The sequence below is a fragment of the Marmota marmota genome, unplaced genomic scaffold (assembly GCF_001458135.2).
Source record: "Marmota marmota marmota unplaced genomic scaffold, marMar, whole genome shotgun sequence".
In the NCBI taxonomy this organism is placed as follows: Eukaryota; Metazoa; Chordata; class Mammalia; order Rodentia; family Sciuridae; genus Marmota; species Marmota marmota.
Window position 1 is genome coordinate 20,490,213 of NW_026000026.1, and position 26,678 is coordinate 20,516,890.

The 26,678-nt window shown below is 46.4% G+C and overlaps 1 protein-coding gene across 3 annotated transcripts in view; it reads left to right on the plus strand.

Annotated features, from left to right (window-relative positions):
• The window catches only part of Tti1 (TELO2 interacting protein 1), a 47,308-nt gene extending 22,946 nt beyond the window's left edge, over positions 1-24,362 (plus strand). Inside the window, exons 3-8 of one of the 3 annotated variants that reach the window (XM_015480778.2) lie at positions 2,117-2,314; positions 5,625-5,773; positions 8,545-8,685; positions 10,744-10,948; positions 11,274-11,361; positions 23,671-24,362. In XM_015480778.2, the coding sequence (XP_015336264.1) occupies positions 2,117-2,314; positions 5,625-5,773; positions 8,545-8,685; positions 10,744-10,948; positions 11,274-11,361; positions 23,671-23,854 (965 nt within the window). In that variant the 3' untranslated portion in view covers positions 23,855-24,362. Of the gene's footprint in view, positions 1-2,116; positions 2,315-5,624; positions 5,774-8,544; positions 8,686-8,792; positions 9,593-10,743; positions 10,949-11,273; positions 11,362-23,670 lie in introns of those variants that run through there. The other 2 variants (XR_007350459.1, XM_048810962.1) reach the window with 2 other exon arrangements.
• Positions 24,363-26,678: the final 2,316 nt, after the last annotated feature.

The window sequence follows — 26,678 nt, forward strand, 5'->3', positions numbered from 1 at the left end:
CAGTAGGTGCCATAGAGAGGGCAAGAGCCAGCCGAAGATCACTGTCTACCCACAGCTAATGATGGGCTGACTATTCATCATAGGAAAAGGCAGAATAGCTTAGAAAATGAGAAAATGTTAATGACAGATACTCCAGAACCTGGAGATTGTGCCACATCCACCCACACAGGGCCGCTCGTTCTTTTTACGGCTGCCTTGTATCCTGCTGTGTGGATGCACCATTCTTTTTTTTTTTTTTTAGGTGTAGATGGACACAACACAATGCCTTTATTTTTATGTGGTGCTAAGGATCGAACCTGGGTACCGCCCGAGCTAGGGGAGTGCTCTACCGCTGAGCCACAATCCCAGCCCTTGCACCATTCTTTATTTAACCACCCCTTTCTTAGGAGATGTTTGGTGGTTTCTAATATTTTGCCACCACACACACATGCACACATATGTTGCAGCGGATATCTTTATAGGTGAATATATCAGTAGGGTAAATTCCTGAAAGAAGTGCTAGTTTAAAGGATATTACAGTTAGATTTTTGATTGAGAGTATCAAATTGCTCTCCTAAGAGGTTGTACCAATTTAAACTCCATCAGCGATGTAAAAGAGTGCCAATTTTGCCACGCCCTCACCCACACTGTATATTACCACGCTTTTGATCTCTGCTAATCCAATAGGAGAAAAATGGTACCTTATTGTAGTTTTAATTTGCATTAAGAGCGAGGTTGAGCTTCTTTTCGTATGTTTAAAAGCCATTAGTGAGCCAAGACATTTTAACATCTGGCACTAGCCTAGAATCTAGAAATAATCTTTGCAGCGAGTCCTGTCCTGGCCATGTAAATGCTGGGTCCAGGCTTTAACTATTTAGGAACCAATCCCTTTGAATGAACTTAATATCTGATTTATACCTGGGAATGGGCCATTGAAGAGATGTCATAATTGATTCTTCTAGATAGGAACCTCCAAATACTGGATCGAAGGCCCTTGTTTCAAGTTCTTGCTCTGTGCTCCTTGGCCTGTCATCTCCATCTGCTGTCACTCTGGCCCTGTGCAAATGCTCCTTGATAAAAAGGAGATTAGCAGGTGCTAAAGGCTGTCCTAGTCTCTCCCTGCTGTCTGCAGAAGGCAGGCCCTGGGCCACAGCAGAGATTCTCAGGCGATGGGATTTTGTTTGTTATTTTATTAAGTATTATGTCTTTTTTGAAATTAAGCCTTTGAGGGACCTTAATATTTAAAAAATGGATGAAATTAGAGTTGCTCTGGTTGAAGAAGAAATGGAGACCCCAGGATCCACCACCACCACTTTTAACGTGGGAAAATGGTGTCCTCCCTGTTGTGATTCCTGGGACATCAAGGTACGATATGAAAACCCCTGGAGTCAGTGATGTTTAAGGTTGGTACTGTGATAATACACCAGAGGTATTAGAGCATCACTGAAGAAGGGAAGGCTTTGGAGAACAATGGCCAGCCTTCCAAGGCAGTTGATATGGAAATACAGGTGAGACTGCCCGTTTTCAAGGTGCTGTGGAGCCTGTCTTTACTACTGAGCAGTATGTCCTGTACTCAGAATTTTGTCACTTGTACATGTTTTCCAATCTTGTATGTTTTTTTCAATCAGCATATATTTTGAGCATCCACCCTCTATGCTAGCCATGTTAGAGTAGTGTCTAAGGGAGAGTCAGATACCAGGCAATACACACAAAGTAAACACATGGTTACCTGCCATGATGAGTTGATAGGAAGGGAAAGACATGGTGCTGGGGAAGAGATTGAGTAAGTGATCTGAGTTACAGTGAGGAGTGAAGGGATGGCTTTACTGGGCAAGTTCTAATTATACTGAGACGAAAAGTGATTTCAAATTAGAGGTAAGGTTAAAGGGGAAATGAAGTATTTCGAACAGCAGTGACATGCACAGTTTCTCATGGAGGAAAATGCTTGATACATTGGAAGAACTGGAATGTAGTTATCAGGTAACCGGAATGGTAGAAAATGATGTAGAGACAGGCAGGGAAGCCTAGATGTGGGGGGCTATGCAGGCCATGGCAAAGAGTTTATTCTACTTATAAATTACTAGTGCCTATTATTATTAATGATCAAGGTAATCATTACAATACTATTTACATACAGCTCAGTGGTTCCCAGACACAGGAGATATGGGGCAACTCCAAGAGCAAAGTTTAGAGGCGGAGGGAAGTCATTCATGCCAAACAGCAGCACCTCTTGAGTACAGCACTACAGCGGAGGACATTGAACAGTTTGTGCTGAACTACCTCAAAGAGAAGGATGTGGCAGAGGGAAATGTCTCAGCTTTTGACAATGAAGAAGGTAACTACTATTTATTTTGCCTTAACTAGTTCTTTCTCTTTGAAACAAATTATTGTAAAAATAATGAAACGTCATTCCAGAAAGTTTGAAAATAATCACTCATAAGCTCACCATACTAATATAGCCATTCTTCTTTTTCTGTGTGATCTTTTTCCATTCTGTTTTATTATAAACCTATTCATAAGTGATGGCAGCCACAGTTTTGGTTTGTTTTCAGTGCTAAGGTTGGAACCCAAGGCATGGTGCATGCTAGGCAAGCTCTTCCACCGAGCTAGGCCCTCAGCTCCCTGCAGCCGTAGTTTAAATGCAGCATACACTTTTTGCATCTAGTTATATGCAGTGCTCCATGTTGCTATGGAGTTTTCATAATTAATGTTTTAATAGCTGCTGCTAAGTATCCATTCCCCCTTGGGAAGTTGAGGTTGCTTCACTTTCTCTGTAATAAATAGAGCTGCAGTGGATGATTCTGGGCACATGATCTTTTCCTTCTTGCATATCTCTTCATAAATTCCCAGAAGTGGGATTTCTGGGTCAAGGATATGAACCTTATTTAATGCTTGCCAAATTACCTTCCAGAAAGGTTGTATCAATTTATACCTTTCCTTCAGCAGTGCAGGACTGATACTAGTTTGACCCTAACCTAGCCAACATTGGCTTTTACCAATTTTGCTTTTTCCTAAATTAATAGGTAAAGTTGAATATGTTTCTATATGCTTCTTTCCGTGACATTTTTCTCTTATGCCCATTGTCTCTTCATATGCTTTATCTATTTATTTATTGTTAGGAAGAGATTCTTACCTATTTATATGATAAAAGAAAAGAGAGTTCAGGCTAGTAGCAGCTCTGGCCTCTTGTTTTATTCACAAACTCAATCTGGAGCTTCGGGTCACAAAAGGATTAATAAATTATTAGACTCTCCTCTGCAAATATAAAATGCCAAGTCATAATGAGCTTGGTGGTCTCGGAACTATCCTAAATTGAACTGAGTCCCAAATTAGTTTGTTAGGTTGAAATTGAGCAGATTTCTTTTCTTCCCCCCACCCTTTTTCAGCCCCCCTCCATCTTCCCCTCTCCTTCAATCTAAACTGTGAGATTTTGTTGAACTGAAGCCAATACTTCCAGGATAACAGGAGTTTGATGCACTAACTACAACAAATTTCTTCTAAACAGAAAAGCATCACAGACCACAAATAATGATTAATGCAGAGTTGAGTCATTGCTGTCCCCAAGGACAGAGTTTTCTGATTAGAAAGATATCTGACAGGCTTTTTCTACTCAGGTTTGTTTGTTGATCCAGCCAATCCTTTTTGTGAACTATACTCCTTACCCAAACCTAGGAGCCCTGAAGAAGGGAAGGTATCTTGATCCTTTGTAATCCAGATTTACCATTCTGGTTTAAATTTTAAGCATTGTCAGTGAAGCTCTTCGTTCACGATTAGGTTCTTCCGGTTCTAGTGGATGCTGGCTAGAGCAGACAGAATGAATCAAACCCTCTTCCAAAACCAGAAAATCCACATCCCTCAAATAACGTTCTGCAGTAGGTGAATTTCAAACAACAAACCCTGCTCTGGGGAAAAAGCATAGCCGTAGCATTCTTAGAATTACCATTCATCAAGTGCACATCACATACTTGGCATTATGAAGAATGTTCGGCTTGATGCTGGTTTGACAAGAGCATTTTGTTTTAACCACATAAAAGCACCTATCCAAGGTCCCTTCCTCCAAGAAATCCTAGCATTCTACAAATGGATTTTCATTTATCTTTTTTTTTTTCTCTAAGCATCTCTTAGAGAAAGGTACAGCCTCTATTGTAAGATTCTGTTTTTCCAGTAGAGGAAACTGAAATAGGAAAAAATTAAGGGAGCAGTACTTAGCTCAGCGGAAATGAGTACCGTTGGTAATAGGGGTTTAGGGACAGGGGTGAGTGAGGCTGTAGGTAGACAGGAAAATTTTTCAGGATATGGATTTTGGCCTAGATTTCATGCAACCCCAGTCTTTCTGGTGTTGTTTTAACTTATAAACTTACACCTGTCTCATGCAACACAGTACTTTAGGCAGTGAGAGAATGGCAATAATTGGTGACATTGTGTCATTTAAGTGTCTCAACAAGTAGATGAGATATATATGCTTTTCCCCTTTTATCTGAGTAAGCTAATGTAGGATGAGATAAATTGCTGATAGGTTGTGGAAGCAAAACTTGCATCAGTCCCCTCTGGCCAAACCCCATGTACTCTCGCACCAAACAGTCCTGGTATCAGTTTGTACAAAGATGAGTGAGGCTTGATACCGGCAGTGGAAGAGCTCGGGCTGGTGGGAAAGATGGGTGCAAACTCCTCTAGGCCAAGGGTGGACCAAAGGAAAAAGAGGGCAGAGAAAACCCAGCTTCAGCACTCCAAATTAGAACTGTGGCCTCATAGGTTTTTATTTAAATATTTATTAATTGAAATTTAGAGAAGAACAAAGGTATAGAAAAAAATTTAAATCACCCAATATCTCACAGCCCTGCTATTGATATTTTGTCATGCTCCTTCCCATAGTGCTCATGCACATTTTAATATCATACCTTTTTCTTTTTAACAAGGTATGTTTCATTTGTCATTAAAATCCATGCATTTTCCCCTGGTCATTAAAACCCTGATAAACATAAATCTGAGAGACATTGTAACTCACCACTGTTGCGCTGAACAGGGGTTTACAGAGCCATTCCCCTGTGAGTGGACAGAGAATGGTGTGCTGGTGGAACATGGTACCTGAGACTGGGAAATTTATAAAGAAGAGAAATTTACTTTCTTATAGTTCTGAGGCTGAAAAGTCTAAGATCAAGGTGCTGGTAGCTCAGTTACCTGATAAAGGCTGCTCTCTGCTTCCAAGATGGTGCCTTCTTGCATCCTCCCTAGGGGAAGAACTCTTTGTGCTCAAAGGCAAAAAACAGAAATACAGGTGAGCTGCAGGAAGCCTCTTTTATAATAGAGGCGTGATCCTGTTCACATGAAGAGGAGTTCTCGTGGCCTACCTACCTATTACATGCCCCACCTCTTGATACCATCATATTGGCCATTAAATTTTAACACCTGAACTTTGGAGGGGACACATTTAAACCATAAAAGAGTTTTTTCCAGTTTTTAGCTGGTAGTTAATGCTATTGCAAACATCCTGACTTGAACAGCTTGACCCAAATTTCAGATGGTTTCCTTAAGATTTGCTCCTAGATGTTTTCCTGTAAGTGTTATTTCTGAGTGTAAAGCTCAGGATCAAGCTGGATTTGGATACCTCTCAAAAACCACTGTCACCAATCATGCTGTTTTTCCAGAGGAGTTATCAGACCCTCCCAAGATGGACGAGAATGACACCCTTCCAGATGTGGAGCCGCCACTGCCAGTGCATATCCAAATAGCCAGGGACGTGATGGAGCGCTGCATTCACTTATTGTCAGATAAAAGTCTGAAAATCCGCTTGAAGGTCAGTGTGCAGCCCCTTCTCTGCATTCACAGAGCAGCAGGACTGAGGTGTAGTCTGGCTGGCAGTGACTATGTGGATAAGTAAGGAACTTCCCTTATCTCCTGGTCCATGTGTGGTGGCTAAGAGAAGGCATCAAGAGGAATTTATCTGAGGGATGACATTTTCACATCTTTCTGTGTCAGCTCAGATGCCGAGAGGGAACTGAGTCCCCTACATTAAAAAAAAACACAAAGTTATGAGGATTCATTGAATCTCCAAAGGAAAGAAAGTCATTGCTTTAAAAGGGTATCATTTTCTGAGCTGACTAGATGCTGGATGAGGGTTTTAATACTTTAAAATGGTCATTTTTGCAAACCTGCCCCTTATCTCTGCTTCTGTTTCTATTTTCATCCTAGGAAAAGCCCCAACACTTTCTGTAACATTACACACTTGTTTGTTGGCAGTTTCCCAAGTAAACACCCCATCAGCAAAGACTTGAAATAAATCACAGGACAGTGGGATGAGGTGCTAGTGGGGGCCATTGCTTTCAGAATCATTTCAGAGATCATACACCCAAAGGAAAGCAACATTCCTCCCCACCTGCAAGCTGGGGGCAGAAACAACTGGCTTAGTGACTCACTCTAGTGCTGAGAGCACATTGGCTTGCTTGGGGTAGGGGGCAAAGGTAGGAAACCCTGATCCACAGATGATCTCACAGGTAGGAAACGCCTGAGTCTGAGTTTCATAGAACTTGTTTGGTCTTCCCTAGTACCTCCTTTTAGCACCCTTGTATTCCATTCAGCAAGTGCTTTTCCAGTGTGTGTTACACATAAAACTTCATTGTAGGTGTTTGATACATTCAGCAAACTCCTGAATATCCTTCCAGATCTTCCTTTCACGGAGGCTTTGTAGCAGCTGTATAAACACTGTAATTAAGGGTGTCAATGTTGCAGTCAGACATACATACTTCAGTTCAGCTCTTGGTGTTGCCTCTTACCAGCTATGTGACCTCAAGGAAGTCAAATCACCATTTCAGGCCTTTTAGTGTTTTTGTAAAATGGAAACAAGGATACCTACTTCACAGGTTGGTTGATTGTGAAGATAAAACAATTAATATGAGGTGGGCGTACAGTCATTCATTCATCACTAAGGGTTAACTGAGCATTTGTGCAGGTCAAGCAGAGGCTATATAGAAAGGCATGATCCCTGTCTTCATGAAGCTTCTTGTCTGTTGTGGGGCAGTACACAAACACTCCAAGTCCAGGAGAAATGGTGTGAAGGTATTAAGCAGGTTCTATGACAGAAAATAGTAACTTAACCAAATGTGAATTGGGAACCTACTCTACAACAAACCCTGTTGAGTAAGACAGAGCTTACATTCTGATTTAGACTAGATGGTCCCAGGAAGGCCTCTCTAAAGTGGTAACATTTCTAAAGGTTGAGGAGTCATTATATAAAGGAGCAAAAGCAGGGAGAAGACCATTTCAGACAAAGAGGGGACGTGTGCATCTTTGAATTAGCAAAATATGATCTAACTTTTCCAGTTACTGACAGAACTCAGTTCAGAGCCAGTCAAGGATACCAAAACCATTTCTGCTACAGTACTTTGCTCTCCTCTCTACTGCTGAGCTCTCTGATTTCCTTGTCAGTCACATCCCAAGGGCAGGACCTCTTTTGGTTCTGTTCCAGTCTCAGAGTAGGCTCCCAGTAAGGCCTAGTGAGGGTGGACTTCACTTGTCTCTGTGCTTCAACACGCACCTCAAGTGCACTGTGAAGGCTGCCCTGCAGCACTGTTGCAGGTTGTCTGTGTTCAGAGAAGTAAGAGATCAGGAAACACGTCCTCAAGGAACGTCAACAGTCAGGTGCATCTAGGTTAGCCCCAGGCCTCTCTGCCAGCCTAGCTCTCCAGGCAGCAGTAGCACCACTTGAATCCACACGGCCCCTCGACTCACTCCCCCTCCATCACCCCTGTCGCATTCCGTGGACCTGCTGCTCTCATGTTGCTGTACCTGAGCCCAAGTAGCTTCATTTGATACCTCTTCCTCTCCCCTTTGTGCAGTCTTCCTGCAAGTTAAACCGTCCAGTTCCAAAACAGATTTCAGATCTTTTTTCTGCCTCTGCCACCATTCCATGGAAACATCCCTTTTGTGGACTTGTGCTACAACCTCCTCCTCACTTCTCTGTCCCCTTCAAGCCCTTTCTCCACTCAACAACTAGAATGACCTTAAAACATGAATCATATTATGTCACTTTCCTGCTCAAAACACTTAGATGGCTCTCCACTGCACTTAGTACAAAATAAAAGACTCTTAGTGTAACCCTCTTGTGGCCCAGCCCCTCAGTCATGAGCCAAAGGATCTGTCCTCATCTCCTAAGCACAGCAAGCTCAGGGTCTTCCTCGTGGTGCCAGCTGTAGAACACACCCACCCTGCTCAGGACTAATGCCTGCTCAACTCTTAGGTCTTGTTTTAGGAGCTGTTCCTCAGAAGCCTTCCCAGCAGTCTCTGCTTTAGTTCTTCCCTTCTGCCCTTTACTTTCCTTCTTGACACAATTGGTAATCTTCCCTTTATTTGGTTGTTACCTAATTAAGGTCTTTCCCCAGCTAACCATACACCCTGTGAAGGCAGGGAAGCCTGTCTGTTTTGTCCCTGTGTGTCTCCCTGGTACCCAGCCTAGCCTACAGTAAACAGTTACTCTATATAATTCTCAACCTTACTCTTAAAATGGTGACTCAGGCCCGGTGTCTGGTTTCAAACTTTCACCATCTAATGAAATCATGTCTCTTTTTTCAGGTCTTGGATGTGCTGAACTTGTGTGTCATGGTTCTGCAGTCACAAAAGAACCAACTCCTTCCCTTGGCTCATCGGGCCTGGCCCTCACTGGTGCACCGACTCACAAATGATGGCCCTTTGGCAGTGCTCAGGGCCTTCAAGGTACTGCACTGAGGTTCTCACTGTCCATCAAGGGGGTGGAGGTTCTCAACCCAGAGCTCCTCAAGGTCTTTGCATCTCTTCTCTTTTCTGTTGGTTGCATGTCACAGACCTTGAAGAAAGTGTAGAAAAATAAGAAAAGGACAGAAAAGAAAAGTCACTTTCCTTTTGAATTTGAATCAGGATGAACTAGTAAAGCAAAAGGCCATCAATTTTTTATTGAGCATCTGCCATGTGCCAGGTGGTGAACTTGGCACTTCTCCACATGTGAGCTCCTCTCAGATCCGTCAGGGTAAGTGTATGGGCTCCACTTTTGGCAGAGGAGAAAACAGGCTCGGAGAAGTTAAGGAAGTGTCTCAAGATCATACAGCTAGTGAGCAACAGACTCAGACCCATGAGTTCATGCTCATGTTCCTTGCTCTACACATGGGTTCCAGGTTTCTAGTGAAGCTAGCATGGGCATCTTCTGCCCAGCTGAAACACTTTGGGTGAAGCCCAGGACCACCCGTTTTAGGGGCCTAGGAATACCTATCCCATCCTTCTCATAAGGTTGTCAGAGATAAAATGAGACTCTGAAGGAGTGTTTTAACCAGCTGAAAGCCTGTGTAGATGCAGTGTATTATTCTCCTTGACTTAGCTTGGCTTATATGAGCACATGTATTTTAGCTTATATATTTATATCCTTCTTTGTTCTAAAAAGCACTTATGACATCCTACAGAGATACATTTACCATGGCAAGCTATCATAAATTAGAAGCAGGAGAGCAAAACGAGACAAAGGAAAAAAATATGTGGGAATACGAAGGAAGCTGAGAATGCACTGAATATACTTGGCAAAAGTAGTAAGACCAAAATACCAGTTTACATTCAAACACATAAAATTGTTAACATGTTTTTCCAAAGCAGAATGCATACATCAAGAATTTCCGTGCAGCGGCCAAGTCTGCCTCCACTCCAACATGATGACGGCCTCAGGTCCTAACCCCACCTGCCAGAGGGGCCCAAAGACCACAGTGCTCATCCACCTCCTTGCAGAAGGCAGGAGGCNAATGAAACGGCAGAGTCTGTTGGAAGAAAGACAGGAAGGGAGGGCAAGGGGAAGGAGAAAGAGGGGGAAGTATTACTAAATCTTATTTAAATGCACCGTTTTCCTTTATGAAAATTAATAGGTTATCTGAAATGACAGCGAGTGTAGAAAAATGAAAAAACCATCACGCTGTGTGCACTGAAACTGAGGCTGCTTTCCGCACACAGACACATTAATGACACCTGAGGCCGGCAAGAGCCTGTGCAGTCCAGCCGAGGGACCTGCAATGAGTGTCATGTTCTCTGCAAAGTGGGCAGCCGCTCTGTGCACCGGTTATGCCTTACTTGCCAATTTTTAAAGAAATTTCTCTTCTCCTGTATACTCAGCCTTGTGCAGCAGGGCAAAACGTTTCAATATGTTCTGCTAGAGAAAGTTTAAAATGAGACATGCAAAGAAACCGCCTGTTGTGAAAGATAGAACGAGGGTGATGTACATAAGAGATTGTGTAGCCAAACAGAAGGAACGCAGAGTCGACTCCAGCCACAGAGCTGGCCCTGGCTCAGCCAGGGACCTCAGCCTGGTTCTCCCCTCCCAATGCCTTCCTGTGGCAGCAGCCGAGCCTCTGTGTTTGTGTCTGCTCAGCTAGCTAGAGTTAAAAGCACAAGTCTTTTCTCAAGGGATGTTAGAAAGATTCCAGAGATGATCTACGTGAATTGCTTTAAGCTCTCTCTCTTTTTTTTAAACAGAAAGGGAGGAAAAATCAAGGTATTAATCATATTATTCATCCAACCCAAGATTCCTCTGAATTATTCTCCATGTAATCTGTATTTATGGGTAGAAGCAGCCATGCCTTGGGAGCAAAGACCTCCAAATTCATAACTGTCAAAATTACAAACCATGGGCAAGGAATTAACAGCAGTAATTCTATTTTTTTCCCCAAGTAGAGACCTAGATGGAATTGAATTACCAGGCATTCTTTAGCCCCCTTGCTGCTGTGGCGATTTCAGTCAGTAGACTGGGGACTGTTTCTGCAGGTTTTACAGACACTGGGAGGCAAGTGTGGTGATTTTCTACGGAGCCGGTTCTGCAAAGATGTCTTGCCAAAGCTGACTGGCTCCTTAGTCACCCAGGCGCCCATCAGTGCCAGGGCTGGACCAGTTTACTCACACACGCTGGCCTTCAAACTGCAGCTGGCTGTCTTACAGGGCCTGGGCCCCCTCTGCCAGAGACTGGACCTAGGTAGGTACCAACACATGTCACTGGGACACAGAACTGCAGTGTTGTGTCCCGCAACCCACACCCCCCGACACCTCCCCACCACAGCCCCCCATGCTCTGCCTGGTCCTGCCATGCTCCCTCGCCTCCCCTCATGTGTGCCCACTTCAGTCTCACTTTAGCCTCATCGGTCTGTTTACCTTGATGCCTTCCTGATTCACAGGGTGGAATATAGAGCTCAGGGAGCCTTGCCTCCCTGTGCCCATCTCCCCCCCGACAGCCATTGGTTGCTGCTTGTCCCAAATGAAGTCTGAGGGTCGATGCTTTGTTTTGTTTTTCCTCTCTGCAGGTGAGGGTGACCTGAATAAAGTGGCTGATGCCTGCTTGATTTACCTCAGCACCAAACAGCCCGTGAAATTACAAGAGGCTGCCAGGAGGTACGTCTGCTTGATCACCCGCATCTCTTTACGTTTGTTCTAAATTATAGATGATTTGCTAATGGCAAGCAGAGTTGAGGCATCTCTGCTCTTTTCTCCCTCTCCTTGCCAGGTTAAGATGATTTCTTTAGCTGTGCCAACCCTAAAAATGGTATTTTTACTAGATGCCTTTCTCTTTGCAAGTAATCTTTTCCTCTGCTGCAGTGTCAGCATCAATTTCAAAGGGGCAAAAAGCAGAACCACCATGTGGTGGAGGGGCTCTGCCCCCTTCCTGGTTAGAGGCTGATTCACCTCTAGGCCCTGTTCCTGGTGACCCTGTGGTCCTGGCACCTGTCCATGCCTCAGCTCTCTCCAGTTCAAAGTAAAAGCTCCAGGTTACTGATCTGCCATTCCCAGGCCCCACAAGGATCTAGGATGATGGGAAATTGCATGCAGGATTGGCTGTGTGTGCCAGCAGCACACGGGTGCTGTTTCTACAGTCCACACCACCCATCTGGTTCTAACAGGAATCTGAGACCCAAACAATAGCAATGACAACTGCACAGGCCTTGTCTAATTCTGAGATGACATGATTCTGATTTCTAAGAGTTTTGACCATTCTTATTAGAGAAGGGCTGTGTTACCTCTAATAGAAGAGCTAGTAGAATTTCCACTTCCGTGAGTACTAAGAGATTTTTCTCCTAAGCTGAAACTCTGAGCACAGCAGCTTGAGAGCATCCCCAGACTTGAGAGTCAGTGCATTCTGGCCTCCTTTCCCCAGTTCTTCTTTCATTTAGGAGCAGCAGTGTTTTAGAGGTATCCCCTGGTGCCTGCTGGGCCTGGACTATCTGGCCTGCCAGCTTCATGTCCCTGAGCAGAGTCCCTCCTCCTTCCTGGGCTCCCGGGGACAGTGCCCTGAGAACCCTTGCTTGGGGAGGAGTTGGGAGTCATCCCATTCCCTTATAGGCTTCTCTGGCTGGAATGGGGAGAACCGTCTTGCTCCCTCATAAACTTGGTACTCCCTGGGAGTGACGGGAATATCTTTTTGAATTGATTTATTGTCTTTGCAATTTTTGCTATTGATTTCTCCAGTAGCCTTTTTTTTTTTTTTTCCTGTTCCTTTTCTATCACATCACGTAGACCCAGAACCAGTGATAGTTTCTGGAGCACAGGGGTGCATCCCAAGGAGCTTCCTATCCCTGGCATCCCTATTCCTTAAAGAACCGACTTGGGGTTAGCACAGTCTTCTCTGGCAGTGCCCCAAAGCTGATAATGCTGTGATGAATGAATTTATCGTGAAGTAAATTTTCTTGGCTGCCTGTTAAGACCAAGAGTCACACAGCTCTGATCTCACCTCCCTGGCCCATCCTGCTTTCCTATACCCACCACATCCCATCTTTCAAGTTTAGAGCCATTAAACAAACTAATATTCATTATTCATTCTTTTTTCATTTCTGATTTTCTTTGCCGCTGCTGAACGCAGTTAGGTTCAGGATCAGACTGTGCTGAGTCCCTCGGTGGCGTCTGGCGCCTCTGGGGAGGAGAGAGCAGCCCGGGCACCACTGCAGCGCTCGCTCTGCTTGCTCCCCAGCATTCCATTCAGGCCCTCCCTCTGCAGCAGGGGAGGAAGAAGCAGGCTTGATTGCTTCACACACATCGCCTGCAAACTTATTTTGAAGTCAGGGGAAAAATCAGTATTGTCCTTGATCAAGAGCTGATTTGGCATCTTGATTCAGAAATTAATAAGCTCTCTAAATGGGAGAAGAATCCTGAGACAATAGGAAACTTGGTGTCTGTGAGCTGAATTACTGCCTGAGAGAGGGTGATGGTGGGCTCATTAGTGCGGGGACAATCACACCCGCTGGTACTGATGAGCCGCGTCTCTGAGCAAGGTGGGGTCCCCACCATCCAGCCAGTTTATCCTTAGTTCTTTTTCCTTCACACTCCACATACATTAGCACGAGTGAAGCCTGTCTACCTTCTTGCAAAGTCACTTAAAACTGCTTCTCTCCTTCTCCAAGCACAGTGTGGGCCAGGCACCATCACCCCTCAGCTGAACAACCACAGAAGCCTCTGTGCCGGTCCCCTATCTTTACTCTTGCCCCTCCTCCGTATTCTCTACACATCGCCAGTGACATATGCACCCACTCTTTTGGAAGAAGAGAGAACTGTTGTGTGCAGGGAGCCCTGTTGTTGGGGTTTACAAAAAACCAAGCCTCCACTTAGTATTGAGAAGAACCAGTCAAAGTGCTGTCCAGAGATGACTGGCTCCCTCTGAGCTGGTGCAGTCCCCAGCCGGCTCCTCTGTCTGCCGGAGGCTGAGGGAACCTGTGGGAGCAGGTGCTGCTCAGAGGCCTCCTGCCTTCTGCAAGGAGGTGGATGAGCACTGTGGTCTTTGGGCCCCTCTGGCAGGTGGGGTTAGGACCTGAGGCCGTCATCATGTTGGAGTGGAGGCAGACTTGGCCGCTGCACGGAAATTCTTGATGTATGCATTACAGCCATGTTTCTCCTTCCTCTTGTTTGCTTTTCCTGGCTTCAAAGAATGACCAAGCCTGTGTTTGCTTTTTTAATTTGTCATATTAAATATAGCCTTTGTGGCAGGCTTTTAGTCCAGGCTGTAAACTCTGGAAATGGAAATTGATCAGGGGGTGGTTGATATAACCAAGGCTGTAAACGCTAAGAACAGAGATGCCATTCTAGTTTAATGCTTTTATCTAGTGAATGTGCCTTGTAAGGAGGGGGCATAAATCTTGGAACTTGGGGGAGGTGGGGGGCGGGGTATACCCTTGCTGCTTGTTACCACCAGGTGTCACTGTTAACTGGAGATGCCAAACATAAAAACAAAAAACAACCAGCTCCCCAAAGTTCATCCGGTTAAATAACTTCAATGGATAACGAGCAAATCATATTTAGGGTGTGGGAGGAGGGGTCAGTATACCGGGAGCTGTAAATAAGGCAGAGTCCCTAAGGGTAAGCATTGCATTACAAATAACCAGTGGGATCAGACACACCCTCTTCGCAGCCCAGTGCAGAGGCATACTTAACTGATTTTAATTCCCAGGTGTCCCCAGAAGCCTTCAGGATATGTCCCAGCATGCAGTGGGTCTCCACAGTTCTGTGCCTTTTCTGACCAGGGAACTGTTCCCTTCCATACATGAAAGGAATTTGAGATGAAAGAATATACCCCAAATTTCTGTTTTTCTTTTAAGCAAGTACATGCACTCAGCCAGGCTCAACTCCATTAGAACCATACTCCTTGGGCCAGCCTCTGAAACTCCCTGTCTTGCAGTGAGGTCTTACATCATCTAGTAAGCCTCACCCTGGACTACAAGGAAACAAAACTAGGCAGTACCTATTTTTAAAAAGATTCAGTCCCTGCCCAGCACATTCATGATCGAGGAACAAAACCTTTTGACTGCTTGGTCTCTACCAAGTTCTACTCCCACCTGCCAACCCCAGAGCCCAGCTAGGGATGCAGGGCACCAACAGCACAGCGCCCAGTACCCGCCTGGCCAGAAGGTGCACCAGCTGGCCAGGCGGGTACTGGGTGCTGTGCTGCTGTAGTCCTCCATGTGTTGGAGGAGGGGCATTGCCTTCTCTGCTTCCTCTGCCCAGCCACTGTGTATGAGAGCAAAGGCAGCAGTCTTGGAGTTGGACAGACCTAGGTTCAGATCTTACCAGCCTTTGAAGGAATGGCTTAGTCTCCTTGCATTTCATTTCCTTCCTCTGTAGATGGGGGGTGACAGTAGCATCCGCTTCATAGGGTCTCCGTGTGGGACACGTGCTTTGACCTGTCCAGGAAAGTCCCTCAGTGCTCACTTATTCTGCGTATCACTGAGGAGGCTGTATGTTCCAGGCACTGTTTTAGACACCGACAACAGAGAACGAAGCCTGTGCCTCACTGTGCCTGTGTTCTAAGGTACTTGCATGCAGGCGCACACAGGGCGGGCTATATGTATAAATTTATCAAATTCGTGTTATGTGTAGATTCCACACACACCCACCTGAATGCAGCGTCACTTGCCAGCCTTCTGAGTCTTTTTTTTTTTTTTTTTAAGAGAGAAAGAATTTTAGTATTTATTTTTTAGTTTTCGGCAGACACAACATCTTTGTTTGGATGTGGTGCTGAGGATCGAACCCAGGCCGCACACATGCCAGGCGAGCGCGCTACCGCTTGAGCCACATCCCCAGCCCGCCTTCTGAGTCTTAACTGAAACCTGAGCAGGAGTTTTCACTCAGAAAGGTCTTTTTCATGTTAATTGTGCCACGTCTTACCACCCCCTCTGCGCAAGAGTGGGACAGGTTGGAAGGTTCATTTACTGACTGACTTCCCTGCTCTCTTTCTAACAGTAGGATCCCCGCCCATCAAAGAACCAGCGGTGCCTTCAAACCCTGGACAAACACAGACTGGCACAGGCTCGTCCATTTCATCCCCGTCAGAACCCAGCTCCTGTCTTCACCCACACATAGGCCTATTATATTTGAATAGATCAGGAGCCACAGAGGTGATCCGTTAGCTCAGCCGAGCTTGGAATGAGTGGCTTATTCCCTTAAATGGTGTGGGCAGTTTGTTTGAGGTTGGGCTACAGAACTGTTTCCCCTTCAGATTGCACCCAGCATGGAAATGAGGGCACTTCTAATATTTTTCCTTTTGACACTTGATTAATAGTTGACAAATCCAGACCCAAGTAGTTGGCTTTCCTATTATCCATCTTTTGACAGGCCTTCCTGCTTTTCTCTTCAAGGCGCATTGTTCTAAAAATACACTCAGATCTGAGGCTGTTCCCTGTGCATATATAGGCCTGATTTCATGGTGTCAGAGAGAAGAGACATCTGCCATGCAGATTACAAACAAAGTGGGTTGCTGGGTTTCAGATCTGAAGGCAGGGACCTCGGTGCTGCTTCAATCAGATGCTACCAGTCCTGTCCCTGCTTCCTCGGGTTGTCATGTGACTGATAATCGACCGCCCAGTGGGGTGTATTTGCAGATGTACATGCAGTGCTGGGTCAGGAACAGGATGCCCTTGATGGCAGATCTTGCCTACCAGCTGCGCTGCCTTCGCAAAGTGGATTGCAGTTATCAAAAGCCTGGGCAGACCACAGGGTAGCCATTTTGCCCGTCTGTCGTCTGTCTTGAACACCTAAGAGGCTGTCATGAATGTGATAATCTCAGTACCAAGCAAAGTAGCCAGGGAAATGGCCCAAGTATCTTACTATGTGGGCATTTATTTCAAAGATTGGTGGGAGGTGCTGAGGTTGAACCCAGGGTGTGAGACACGCGCTCTAGCACTGAGCTGCATGCCAGACATACAGTAAATACAGCCTGCGCAGTCACTGCCGCCTCTTAGGTGCTCAAGACAGACCATTTTTATTGGATCTCTTATTTTGAGCCAAGCACTGTGCTGAGAGTTGAAGATTTCAGAGATGAATACCAAGTTTGAGCTGGCCTCACATTGGTGTTCACTCCAAGTATCAGCTTTCTCATCTACAAGACTGAAGTAATCCTACCTATTGTTTTCTATCTAATACAATTATTATAAGGTTCAGTAAAGTCATGTATATTCATTTTTCAACACAAGAAATAATGCCACAGAGTGAAAAGTCAATAATAGTAGTTGTTAATCATTATTTAAACTTTCTCCTTAATTCCGAAAATGACTTTGGGGCATCTTATAAACTAAATGTGTGCAGTAAAGAAAAAAGGAAACAAGCAAAGGACTTTTTTAAAAGGAAAAACAAGAAGAGCAAAAGCAAGGTGAAGCCAGAGTCAAGGTGGATGTGTAAAATGCAGAACTGGAAGTGGCTCTGCAATCCCTAACAGACAGCGAGGGTAGAAATGTCATCTCTTTTGCAACTTCCTGTGAACACTGGCAGAAGAGCTTAGAAAAAGAAAGCTCAGTAAGCAGCACAGCTGTCCTTGTTACTGAACCTTAAGAAAATGCCTCCATGGTCATCTGGGAAGAGCACAGGGCGCCATTGTGACTAATGTCCTCAGCATCCTTGCAGTAAATACAGAAGGGCGCTTCCAAGAGCCCTTAAGTCTTAAGGCATCTTAAGACTTTGCGCCAAAACCCAGCTGATAGGAAAATGTTTCTGAGAGGAGGGGGCAAAATATGTGAGCTGCTACCCGGACGCCCGTGTGTGCAGGGAGGCCAGGAAGCCACTGTGGCCTGAGCGCAGCCAGCCAGTGCCAAGCCCGGGTCTGTCAGCACAGGAGGCTGCTTTGAAATCAGTGCCCAGCAGCAGCAGCACCATGGGGTCAGGCTGGGAAGCCTGGAGGTTGGGGAGCTGACCAGATGGAAGGGGCTGCTTTTAAATCCAGCCCAGTGGGATTTAAACCCTTCTAGGCTCTGGCTTAGTCAATTGTCTGTAACAGATTGGGCCTCTCAGTGCCATATCCTTTTAAATATGCACAAGGCAGTGGAGTCATTCCACTGCATTTATGACACTTTGTCTTGTGGTACTTTCAGGGCACAATTAGCATCATACACTTCTATTGGTGTTTGTGGTTTTAAATCCTGTCCTTGTTGCATTTAAATATTTTTAATATGGGTCTCTGTGAGTATGCGTGTTGGAGTTAGATCGATAGATGAATGATTTTGAACACGTAAATATAGTTAAGTCTAAAGAGTATGTATAGCTGCAGAGGTAATTGGTAGTATTTATTTGGAAAGTAAATCGTTGCTTCCAGTCATAATCCTCCATTTCCAACATTTAGAAACAAAAAAACGACCTCCGTGCAGGGGAAGATAGCTAAATTGAATAGCAAGAAAGGACAGGCTTGAAATACTGGTTAACCAATGAACCGAGACCCATTAGAGTAAATTACTGAGTGTGGAAACATAGCCCCACCACTTGCTGGCTAGGACACGTCGGCACCCTGAGCATCCATTTGTTTAAATAGCAACACAGAGCCTCATTTGCAGCATCGGGTGCACAGAGTAATGGGAGAAGAGGTGGCCAGAGAAAGAGGGCGTGGAGGCTGTTCCACCAGCACAGGAATGACAGGCGCGCTCGAGTAACACTGTGGCCTTGCCTGCTTCCCGACAAGTGGGTTTCTTTCCTGATCACACTTACTTGTGCCGGTATAGAGATAGCCTGTGTCAGGTTCCTAAGGAGACAGCCCTAAGTAACTTCTTTAGAAGCCCCAAATAAATAAATAAACAGATCACAGAGCTGCAAGTTCTTTACCACTGGCATTTACCCTGACAGCTCATGAGAGCATTTTATAAATCCAGAAAGAGACAAGGAACATCGGACCCCTCAAGCAAGTAATTGACAGAGAAAGAATAGCCTGCTGCCCGGGAGAGCCGGAAGCCCCACATTTCAGTTACAGTTTATTTAGCCTTGCTGGGCCTTGATTGGCTGGTGATTTTCTAGAGTTTCTTTTGAGCAGATGTTGTCTAGACAGAAATGGTGAGGACACACTTTGTACTATGTGCTTCTGCAGCAAGGGGATTTCTGTTTGGTGTCGCCATGTTGTGGGAAGGGGTACAACCCAGCACTCATGATGGAGAACTGCTGTGGACCCTCAGAGCTGGAAAGCACCTTAGCAGTGGTCTAATCCACACCTCTCTTTACAGGGGAGCCCTGTCCCTCCTCAGGAATCCTTCCCTGGCCCCACCCACATGCTTCCTAGGATGGCCCTCGCCATATTGCGACATGGGCCTCTGTGGTTCGTCTGCCTTCCCAGCCAGACAGGTCTGTGAGACCAGAACCTCTGTCTATCCATCTTTGTATCTTAAGCCCTGGCATAGAGCCTGGGCTGGACCAGGTGCTAGTAAATATTTGATGAACCATGAAGAGATAAGACCCAAACCCAGCTGTGGATTCCAGGAGCACATTCCCCACCTCCCCAGGCCCCTCATCCCAGCTTGTTCCCTCCGAGCACCCCAATACCATCCTGAAGGAATGAGCAGCTTCTGTTGTTTGGGCATCTGGAGTTTATTAGGTACTTACTGATACCCGTCAATTGTAGACGGGGCTGAAGTGCAGGGAAATGGCTGCCTGCATGAAGTAAAATTCAATAAAACCGCATTTTAAGTGAAAAATCAGTATAAACACCAGGCTTCTTTGCCATGGAAACAGAGGTTGCTTAGAAACTGCCTAACGGTGAGTTCTAAATTTTTTAAAGTCAAGTTATCATTTAAGCTACACGGCCCTACAGGTTATTGAGAGATAATCACTGGCCTCGGGACACATGGAGGCATGAGGCTCAGCTGAGCGCCTCCCTGTGCTCAGGGGACCGGGTAATCTCTTGATAACTATGCTCCCCAGAGCCAATCATTTGGGCCTGGGGGAAGGAGAAAGAAATTTTTGTTCATCAGTTAAATAGTGTACATATATTTTTTAAAAGTGTTTCTCTTTGGCTTTGAAAAAAGATGGAACTGGTCATTTGGGCATGTTCAACAGACATCTCTGCCACATCTCGAGACATATTGGAACAGTTCCCAGGTCATTACCCCAGTCACTTCAAAGCAGAGGTCCTGCCTTTGTCTTCTGACTTTCAATTATGTAGAACTGGCCTCCCAGGACTTCAGCTTTTGCTTTGGGCTCTTCACTCTGAGAGTCCCCTCTTCCCAGCTCAGGCTGGCCAGGAACTGGCCTCAGAACAAAATGGGAGCCAAGTTTGGGACAAAGCCTGGCTTCTGAGTGCTCAGACCAGACCTCTTGGTCCTCAGGCTCAGCTCCCAGGAGTTAAAGCCAAACAGGGTCCTGGTTCAGAATTTGTTGGTGTTTAGAGTTCAGCAGGCCACGCGCCTCTCACCCAGCAAGAGCGCAGCTGCGCCTGCCAGCCATCTGCCTGCATGGCACGGTGTTTGCGCCCCACCTCAGGCATGTGGAGGGCTGAGAGTTCTGCATTTGTTTCTTCCTGAAAATAATAGGTGAAGTTAGAACCCCATTGGCTAAGAATCAGGACCCCCACCAAGGCAGCCTGGTGGGGTTATGAGTGAGACAAAAGACAAATGCTTTGCCCTTTTCAGAGTGTCTGAGAGGTACCCGTGGCGTGGCAGTGCTGCTGTAGTTGGTAGTGATAATTATTCCTTAGACACACACACAGTCTTCTCTCTCTCTCTGGAAAGAATGGTGTTTTCATTATACACTTCAAAGTGTTTCCCCGCACTTCTCCTCAGAGCCTCAGAATAAACCTGTGGGGAGGGTGGGCCGGGTGTGGCCATCCTCCTTCGGAAGAAGAAGAAGCCGGTTCAGAAGGCTAAGTAATCTGCTCCAAGCCTCAGAGGTGGGGGAAGGAGCTTGAGTTGTTGCCTGCCGTTCTGGAGCAAAGAAATGAGACCCAAAACAATTCTTCCAAGAGTTGGGCTCTTAAGGAATAAAAAAGGTGAACTTGGCACACATTTTTTCTTTGCTTCCTGTTAGCATTTTATTTGGAGATCTCAGGGCAGAGAGAGGCTTCTTGCCATTTCCTTTTCTGCCAAAGAATACAACATCCCATTTAACATTTTAAAAAGGGCTCAGAAAGTGAACATTGCCACCTTTTCATGCCACATGAGTCAGAGGGCACCATGACTGAACTGGGCAGTGGCACCGGGCGTTGCCACTGCCACTGTTGCCGCTGCGTTGCTGGGTGTTGCCCAGATACAAACAGTCCTGGAAGCGGGGGTGCCACCCAGAGCTGGAGAAGGGGTTCCAGTTCTTGAAGGGGAAAAAAAAATCAAATGAAAGCATTAGCATTCTAACAGTCTTTGGCACCAGGGAAAACCGTCTACTGTGTCACGTGTAAACAGAAATCTGCCTCTTGTTTGGGGTGCGTTTTTTTCATCATTTCCCTTGCCACTCTAATTATCAAAGATATTTTTGTTTTTAAACAAAAATTGTCTCCCACGCAGGCCCCATCTCCTTTCTGCGGTGAAGTGGAAACAATGAATTAGAATATTCTAATCACTTCTCCAGCAAACAGTGTGCAGGTTATAAACACACGATTATCCTAAGCACAGGAAACTAAGATTGTTGGGGCACAGAACAGGCCCGGGAAGTGTTTGAAGTGCCCCCTCGCCTCCCTGCGTGCCTCCCTTAGTAACCTCCTTCACGTCTGTCTGTCAGGCCCAGGGGTGGAAGCAAAGCTGGCTTCATAAGACCCGAATCCCCTAAGGGCACAGGTTTTTCAGATTAATAAAATTTAGAACCAGAAATTTACTTTTGGCTGACCAGCATTTAATTCCTGATTTGATGCTCAAAAAGGATGCTAGGGGCTCCCAAGAGTAACTGTCAAGAATAAATGGGGGGGCTGGGGATGTGGCTCAAGTGGTAGCGCGCTCACCTGGCATGCGTGCGGCCCGGGTTCGATCCTCAGCACCACATACAAACAAAGATGTTGTGTCCACCGAAAAATAAATAAATAAATATTAAAAAAAAAAAAAAAGAATAAATGGGGAGGGGGAAGTAAAATACCATCCATCAAATGGTACTATGTACAGTTGTCCCTTAGTATGCGTGGGGGTTGGCTCCAGGACCTGCCACATTTACCAAAATCTAAGAATGCCAAGACCCTTGTATAAAGTGGCACAGTGTCTGCATAAATCCCGCACACATTCTCTCCCTTACCTTACATCATCTCCTGATGACTCACAACACCTAGCACCATGTGAGTGCTGTGTGAATAGTTCTATACTCTATCATTTAGGGAATGGTGACAAGGAAGAAAGGCCGTACCTGTTCAGCATGGACACCGTGTTTTTTCCCAAGTAGTTTCAATCCACGGTTGATTGAATGCACGGGTGCAGAGGGCCGAGTGTAGCTTTAGTGGTGAGGGGGGTTCGCGTGTTAGGACTTGATCTCTGTTTCCTACTTCATCGAAACCTTGAAGAAATGAGGATACCAAGTCCAAGACAAGTGTGATTTCCTGCACCTCCGTAGCTAGTGATGTCACAGCATGAACCCTGTTAATATTTCTTACTTTTATATATATCTATAAGTATAGATTATTGCATAGTACTGGGGGTTGAACCCAGGGGAGCTTTACCACTGACTTACACCCCACCCTTTTTATTGTTTATTTTGAGATAGGGCCTCACTAAGTTGCCCAGGCTGGTCTTGAACTTGTGATCCTCCTGCCTCAGCCTCCTGAGTCACTGGGATCACAGGTGTGCACCACCATGCCTGGCCCCTTATACCTTTCCTGATGATAAGCAACTAATTTCTCCTTCATATCCTTTCACGGGATGTAAATATTCCAGAGAAGGATGTCACCTTAAGTCATTAGTGAGCCACCAAATAAGCCAAAGTCACATGAAAATGAGGGCCTATTTAATCATTGAATGTTTACTGAATGCTTATCATGGGCCATGCCAGGTGGCCAGGAATAGCAGCAAGCAAAATGGCCAAGGCCCTTGCCCTTGAGGAGCTTACACTGTGAGGAAGGGAAATGGTCATAGACAAGCCGCTAGCATGTATGGGAAGGGGCAGCCACCTGGACAGAGTAGGACAGCAGTCCCACTAGCAGGGGATGCACGAGCTAAGGCAGCAGGCCAGCAGGGAGGGCCTTATCCTTCCTGGGATTGACCAACCAGACTCCAAGCTGCTGTGGGAGCCTGACGGCCAGGTGTATGAGGACTGCCCGCCATAGTGGCCTGGGTTCAACTGATGGTTCAGAAGTAGGAGTTGACCAGATAAGAGGCAAGGGCCACGTAACCTTGTAATCTCATCCTTGGACACTGTTCTAAGTCACGGGCAGGCCTCAGCTGGTCCTGTCCCTGGAAAATAAAGGACCCTTTGCCAGCCTGTGGAGCACTGCATGATCTTTTGAATCTAATTGCTGTGGGCTCCTCTCCAGGGAGCCCAAGCGTGTGTCGGAACCACCAAGAATCCAGGACTCTTCATGGCCAGAGAGGGTCCATCTGTACAACTGAGCAGCAAGACCCTAGAGACAAAGACCAGAGGCTAGGACAGGAGCCCATCTGGGTCTGACTCACGTGCTTCCTCTGTGGTCCCCCATCGTGCCCGAGCCCTTGAGGGCTTGTAATGAGGGGTGGGCCCTGTCATTTTTCTTCATTTCAAAATGCCAGCTTTAGACTCCAAAACTCAGCCCGTGTCTTTGCCAAGAGCTTGTTGAGTGTCAACATTGTCTGCTCGGCCTAATTACTATTTTACTCTGTGTCAGTGGATATGAAACTGTTTACTTTGATTCCTGTTGGGCTTTGGGACCATCTGATGTCCCTGTCTTAGGAACTAAAGTGGGTTCCTTGTGCTGTTGGAGCATTTGTTATGATCGAGTTCTCAGCTCAGTGAACAGCTGCTGGGGTGAAGGCAGCACCCTACTCCACCATGCGGGCTCCCTCCCAGACTCACCCTCACTCCTGCCTCTCCCCACAGCGTCTTCCTGCACCTGATGAAAGTGGACCCGGACTCCACCTGGCTCCTCCTGAACCAGCTCCACTGCCCTCTGCAGTTCACACCCCCCCACACCAGCCTGCGCCCTGTGCTGCTGGGCATGGCCTCTGAGCAGCAGAGCCCCTACGCCAGCAACGTGCTGCAGCTGCTCCGGGAGCTGCAGTGACCTGCTGCCAGCCAGAAGGTGGGCCAACCCACCCCTGCTGGAGGCGACCATGGTGGCCGCAGAGAAGGCCATGAAGGTGGAGTGGACAGCCAGTCGATTTGTAAGTTGATCGATCATAACTGCCTAAAAATTGGATTGAAGGAAAGTGGCTGGCTGTTGTTCATGTTCCCCACATCAGGTTTTCAGATGACACTGTTGGGCAGCCCTAAGGGCAGCACCGCAGCCTACCGCCTCCGTGGCCCCATCTGCCTCCCGGTCCCCGCCCCCACACACACACACACCTAAATACTTAAGGACACTGGCACTGAAGTGTACTGCACGTGTCCTCTGAGCCCCCGAGAGCCACATTCAGGATCACACATCTAAGACCTTCTGAGTACAGCCCTGCCACGGATGGGTCCCCTCCGTCTGCACACACCACCCTCCTCAAATGATGAGAAGGAACTCGTTTGCTGGACCTAAACTGTTCTTTGGAAGAAAATGAAATAAAGGCATTTCTTGGATGAAAGGGTGATCAAGAGCTCTCTTTGAAGTTCGCTATTTAAGTTGGGTGGGGCTTTTTTTGGGGGGTGGTAAGAGTTCATATTCTTGGGTGGCTAATACAGAGCCATGGGGTCAAGTCCAAGCAGTGCAAAGCCAAACAGTAGAAAGGTCCCCTCCCTCCCTCCCCAAGGCCACCACTCAGGACAGTTCTGTGCGTGTTAAGTGAGAGATTCATTACTTAATTTTTTACTGTGGATGATAGTACACAGACAGACGCCCACGGGCGTCTTCACTGGTTACCAGCTCATGGCCAGTCCTGCTCCATCTATCGCGGCCCAATTACCCACCACCATGACACCCTCAGTTATTTTCAAGCAAATCCCAGCTGTCTAGACTTTTCGAAATGTATAACCACAATACCATTATCATAAAAAAATTAAGAGCACTTCTTTAATATTGTCAAGTATTCCTCACTCAGTGTCTAAATTTCCCGGCACATTTGAATCTGGATTAAAATAAGTTCTGTACATCCAGTTCTCAATGTGTCCCTTAGTAGAGCTCTCTGGTCCCCTCCACTTCTGTTTCCTCCTCCTTGTAAGTTTTCTGGCGAGGACACAAGGTCAGCTGTCCCAAGCTTTCCCCGCATCTGGATTCACTGACTGCGTGGCAGGGTCCTTTGCCGGGCTCTTCCTGTCCCCTGTGTTTCCTGTAAGTTGGGAGGAGAGCAAGACTCCTGCCTGGGTTTGATGTTGTCCTCTTGGCTTGTTTTCTGGACTAGTCCTCCAGCGCTGGCCTTCCTCACTGCCATCAGGAGGTCTGGAACATCTCGTTTCTTTCCGTAGTTCTGGTTTCTTCCTTTCGTTCCTCAACCGTGAGGTAACCTGGAGCTCCTGTTTATTAGAAAAGGCTAAGAAGATAAATACTGGATTTTTTTTTTCCCTAACTGAGGGATTTTACAGATTAAGTAAATTGAGATCCCAACAGGGCTGGGAATGTAACTCAGAAGTAGAGCACTTCCCTAGCATGTGCGAGGCCCCGGGTTCAGGCCCTAGTACCTCAAAAAAGAAATAAAAAATCTCCCCCCCACACGGGCGTGTGCACGTTGGAAGACCCCAAGGGTGATGAGCATTCCCTCACCAGATGCGTGGGATGCACCAGTTAGATGACTTGCGTGAGTGACATAGGTAATTCCCCAAGCTCTACAGAAACCCAAAAGGTGATTGGCATGGGCACACCATGGAGTCAGGGTCCCCAGCCACTTCTGGAGAGGAGCTCTGATTTGCTTTCCATCTCCCCTACCAGGGCAGTGACATATCCATCTCAGGGGGAGGTGGCAGCAACCAGGAGGTTTCCTCCTCTCTGGGCTTCAGTTATCCAGCTGGAAAAGTAGAGGGATTGGGCCGCAGGTGGTGCTCTCAATCTTTTGGGTCTGGGCCCCTCCAGGCATCTGATGAAATCTGAGGACCTAGTTCCTAGAAACACGCTCCCGCTCCTTCCCCGTCACCCCCTGGAGGACACTGCATCCTCCAGGCACCATCTCATCTGCTGGGACTTCTTAGCTGACCTCACAGTTGTATTTGCAATTCCAGAGACTTCACCGTGACCCCCCTCAAGAGACCCCATGTTAAGAGCCCCACAAGTGCTCACTGCCGTGCAGCTCTGTCGCAGCTTTAAAGTTCAGGGATGACTTCCTCTGGGAAAGGAAGAGAAGTGCCCTCTAATTGATGGGATCATAAAAGGATTCAGCGCTGCTCCTAACTCCACCGGGGACACAAAGCAATAAGCTAACTCAATCTCTAATGGCAGATGAGAAAACGATCACCACATAGCTGCTCCCTGCAAGATTTAAGTGGCCTACCTTTCCAGAGTGGCGGGGAGTGGCAGGCCACAGTGGTTCTCAGAGGCAGGGGCATATGTGCAGGCACATCTGGATAAACCTGGGCCCTGCCTGGGAAAGCTCTCTGGGAGATCATGAGCGTAGGAGGGTTTGCCATGGTCTTCCAAAATCCCACTCTTCTTCAAAGAGTGAAGATATCCTGAGCTGAGCTGCTTTCTGATTCATGCAGGCAGATTGTTGCTCTTGATTAAAAAAAAAAAAAAAAAAAAAACTAATTAGAGCACCTCTTCTGTTATTATTATATTCAGGCAACTTTAATTTTGAACCTGTCCAGCTGACTCAGAGTAGAGTCCTTGTTAACATGGACATCACCAAGTGACCCTTCCCCTCTGTTGCAAATTGTGGGGGCAGTGAGGGCTTCTCCTTCCCTTCAGGGGGCACCAGCACAGCTGTGGCTGGACTTTGGGTAGGAACAGGCAGAACCTGAAAGACCTTGAAATCTGC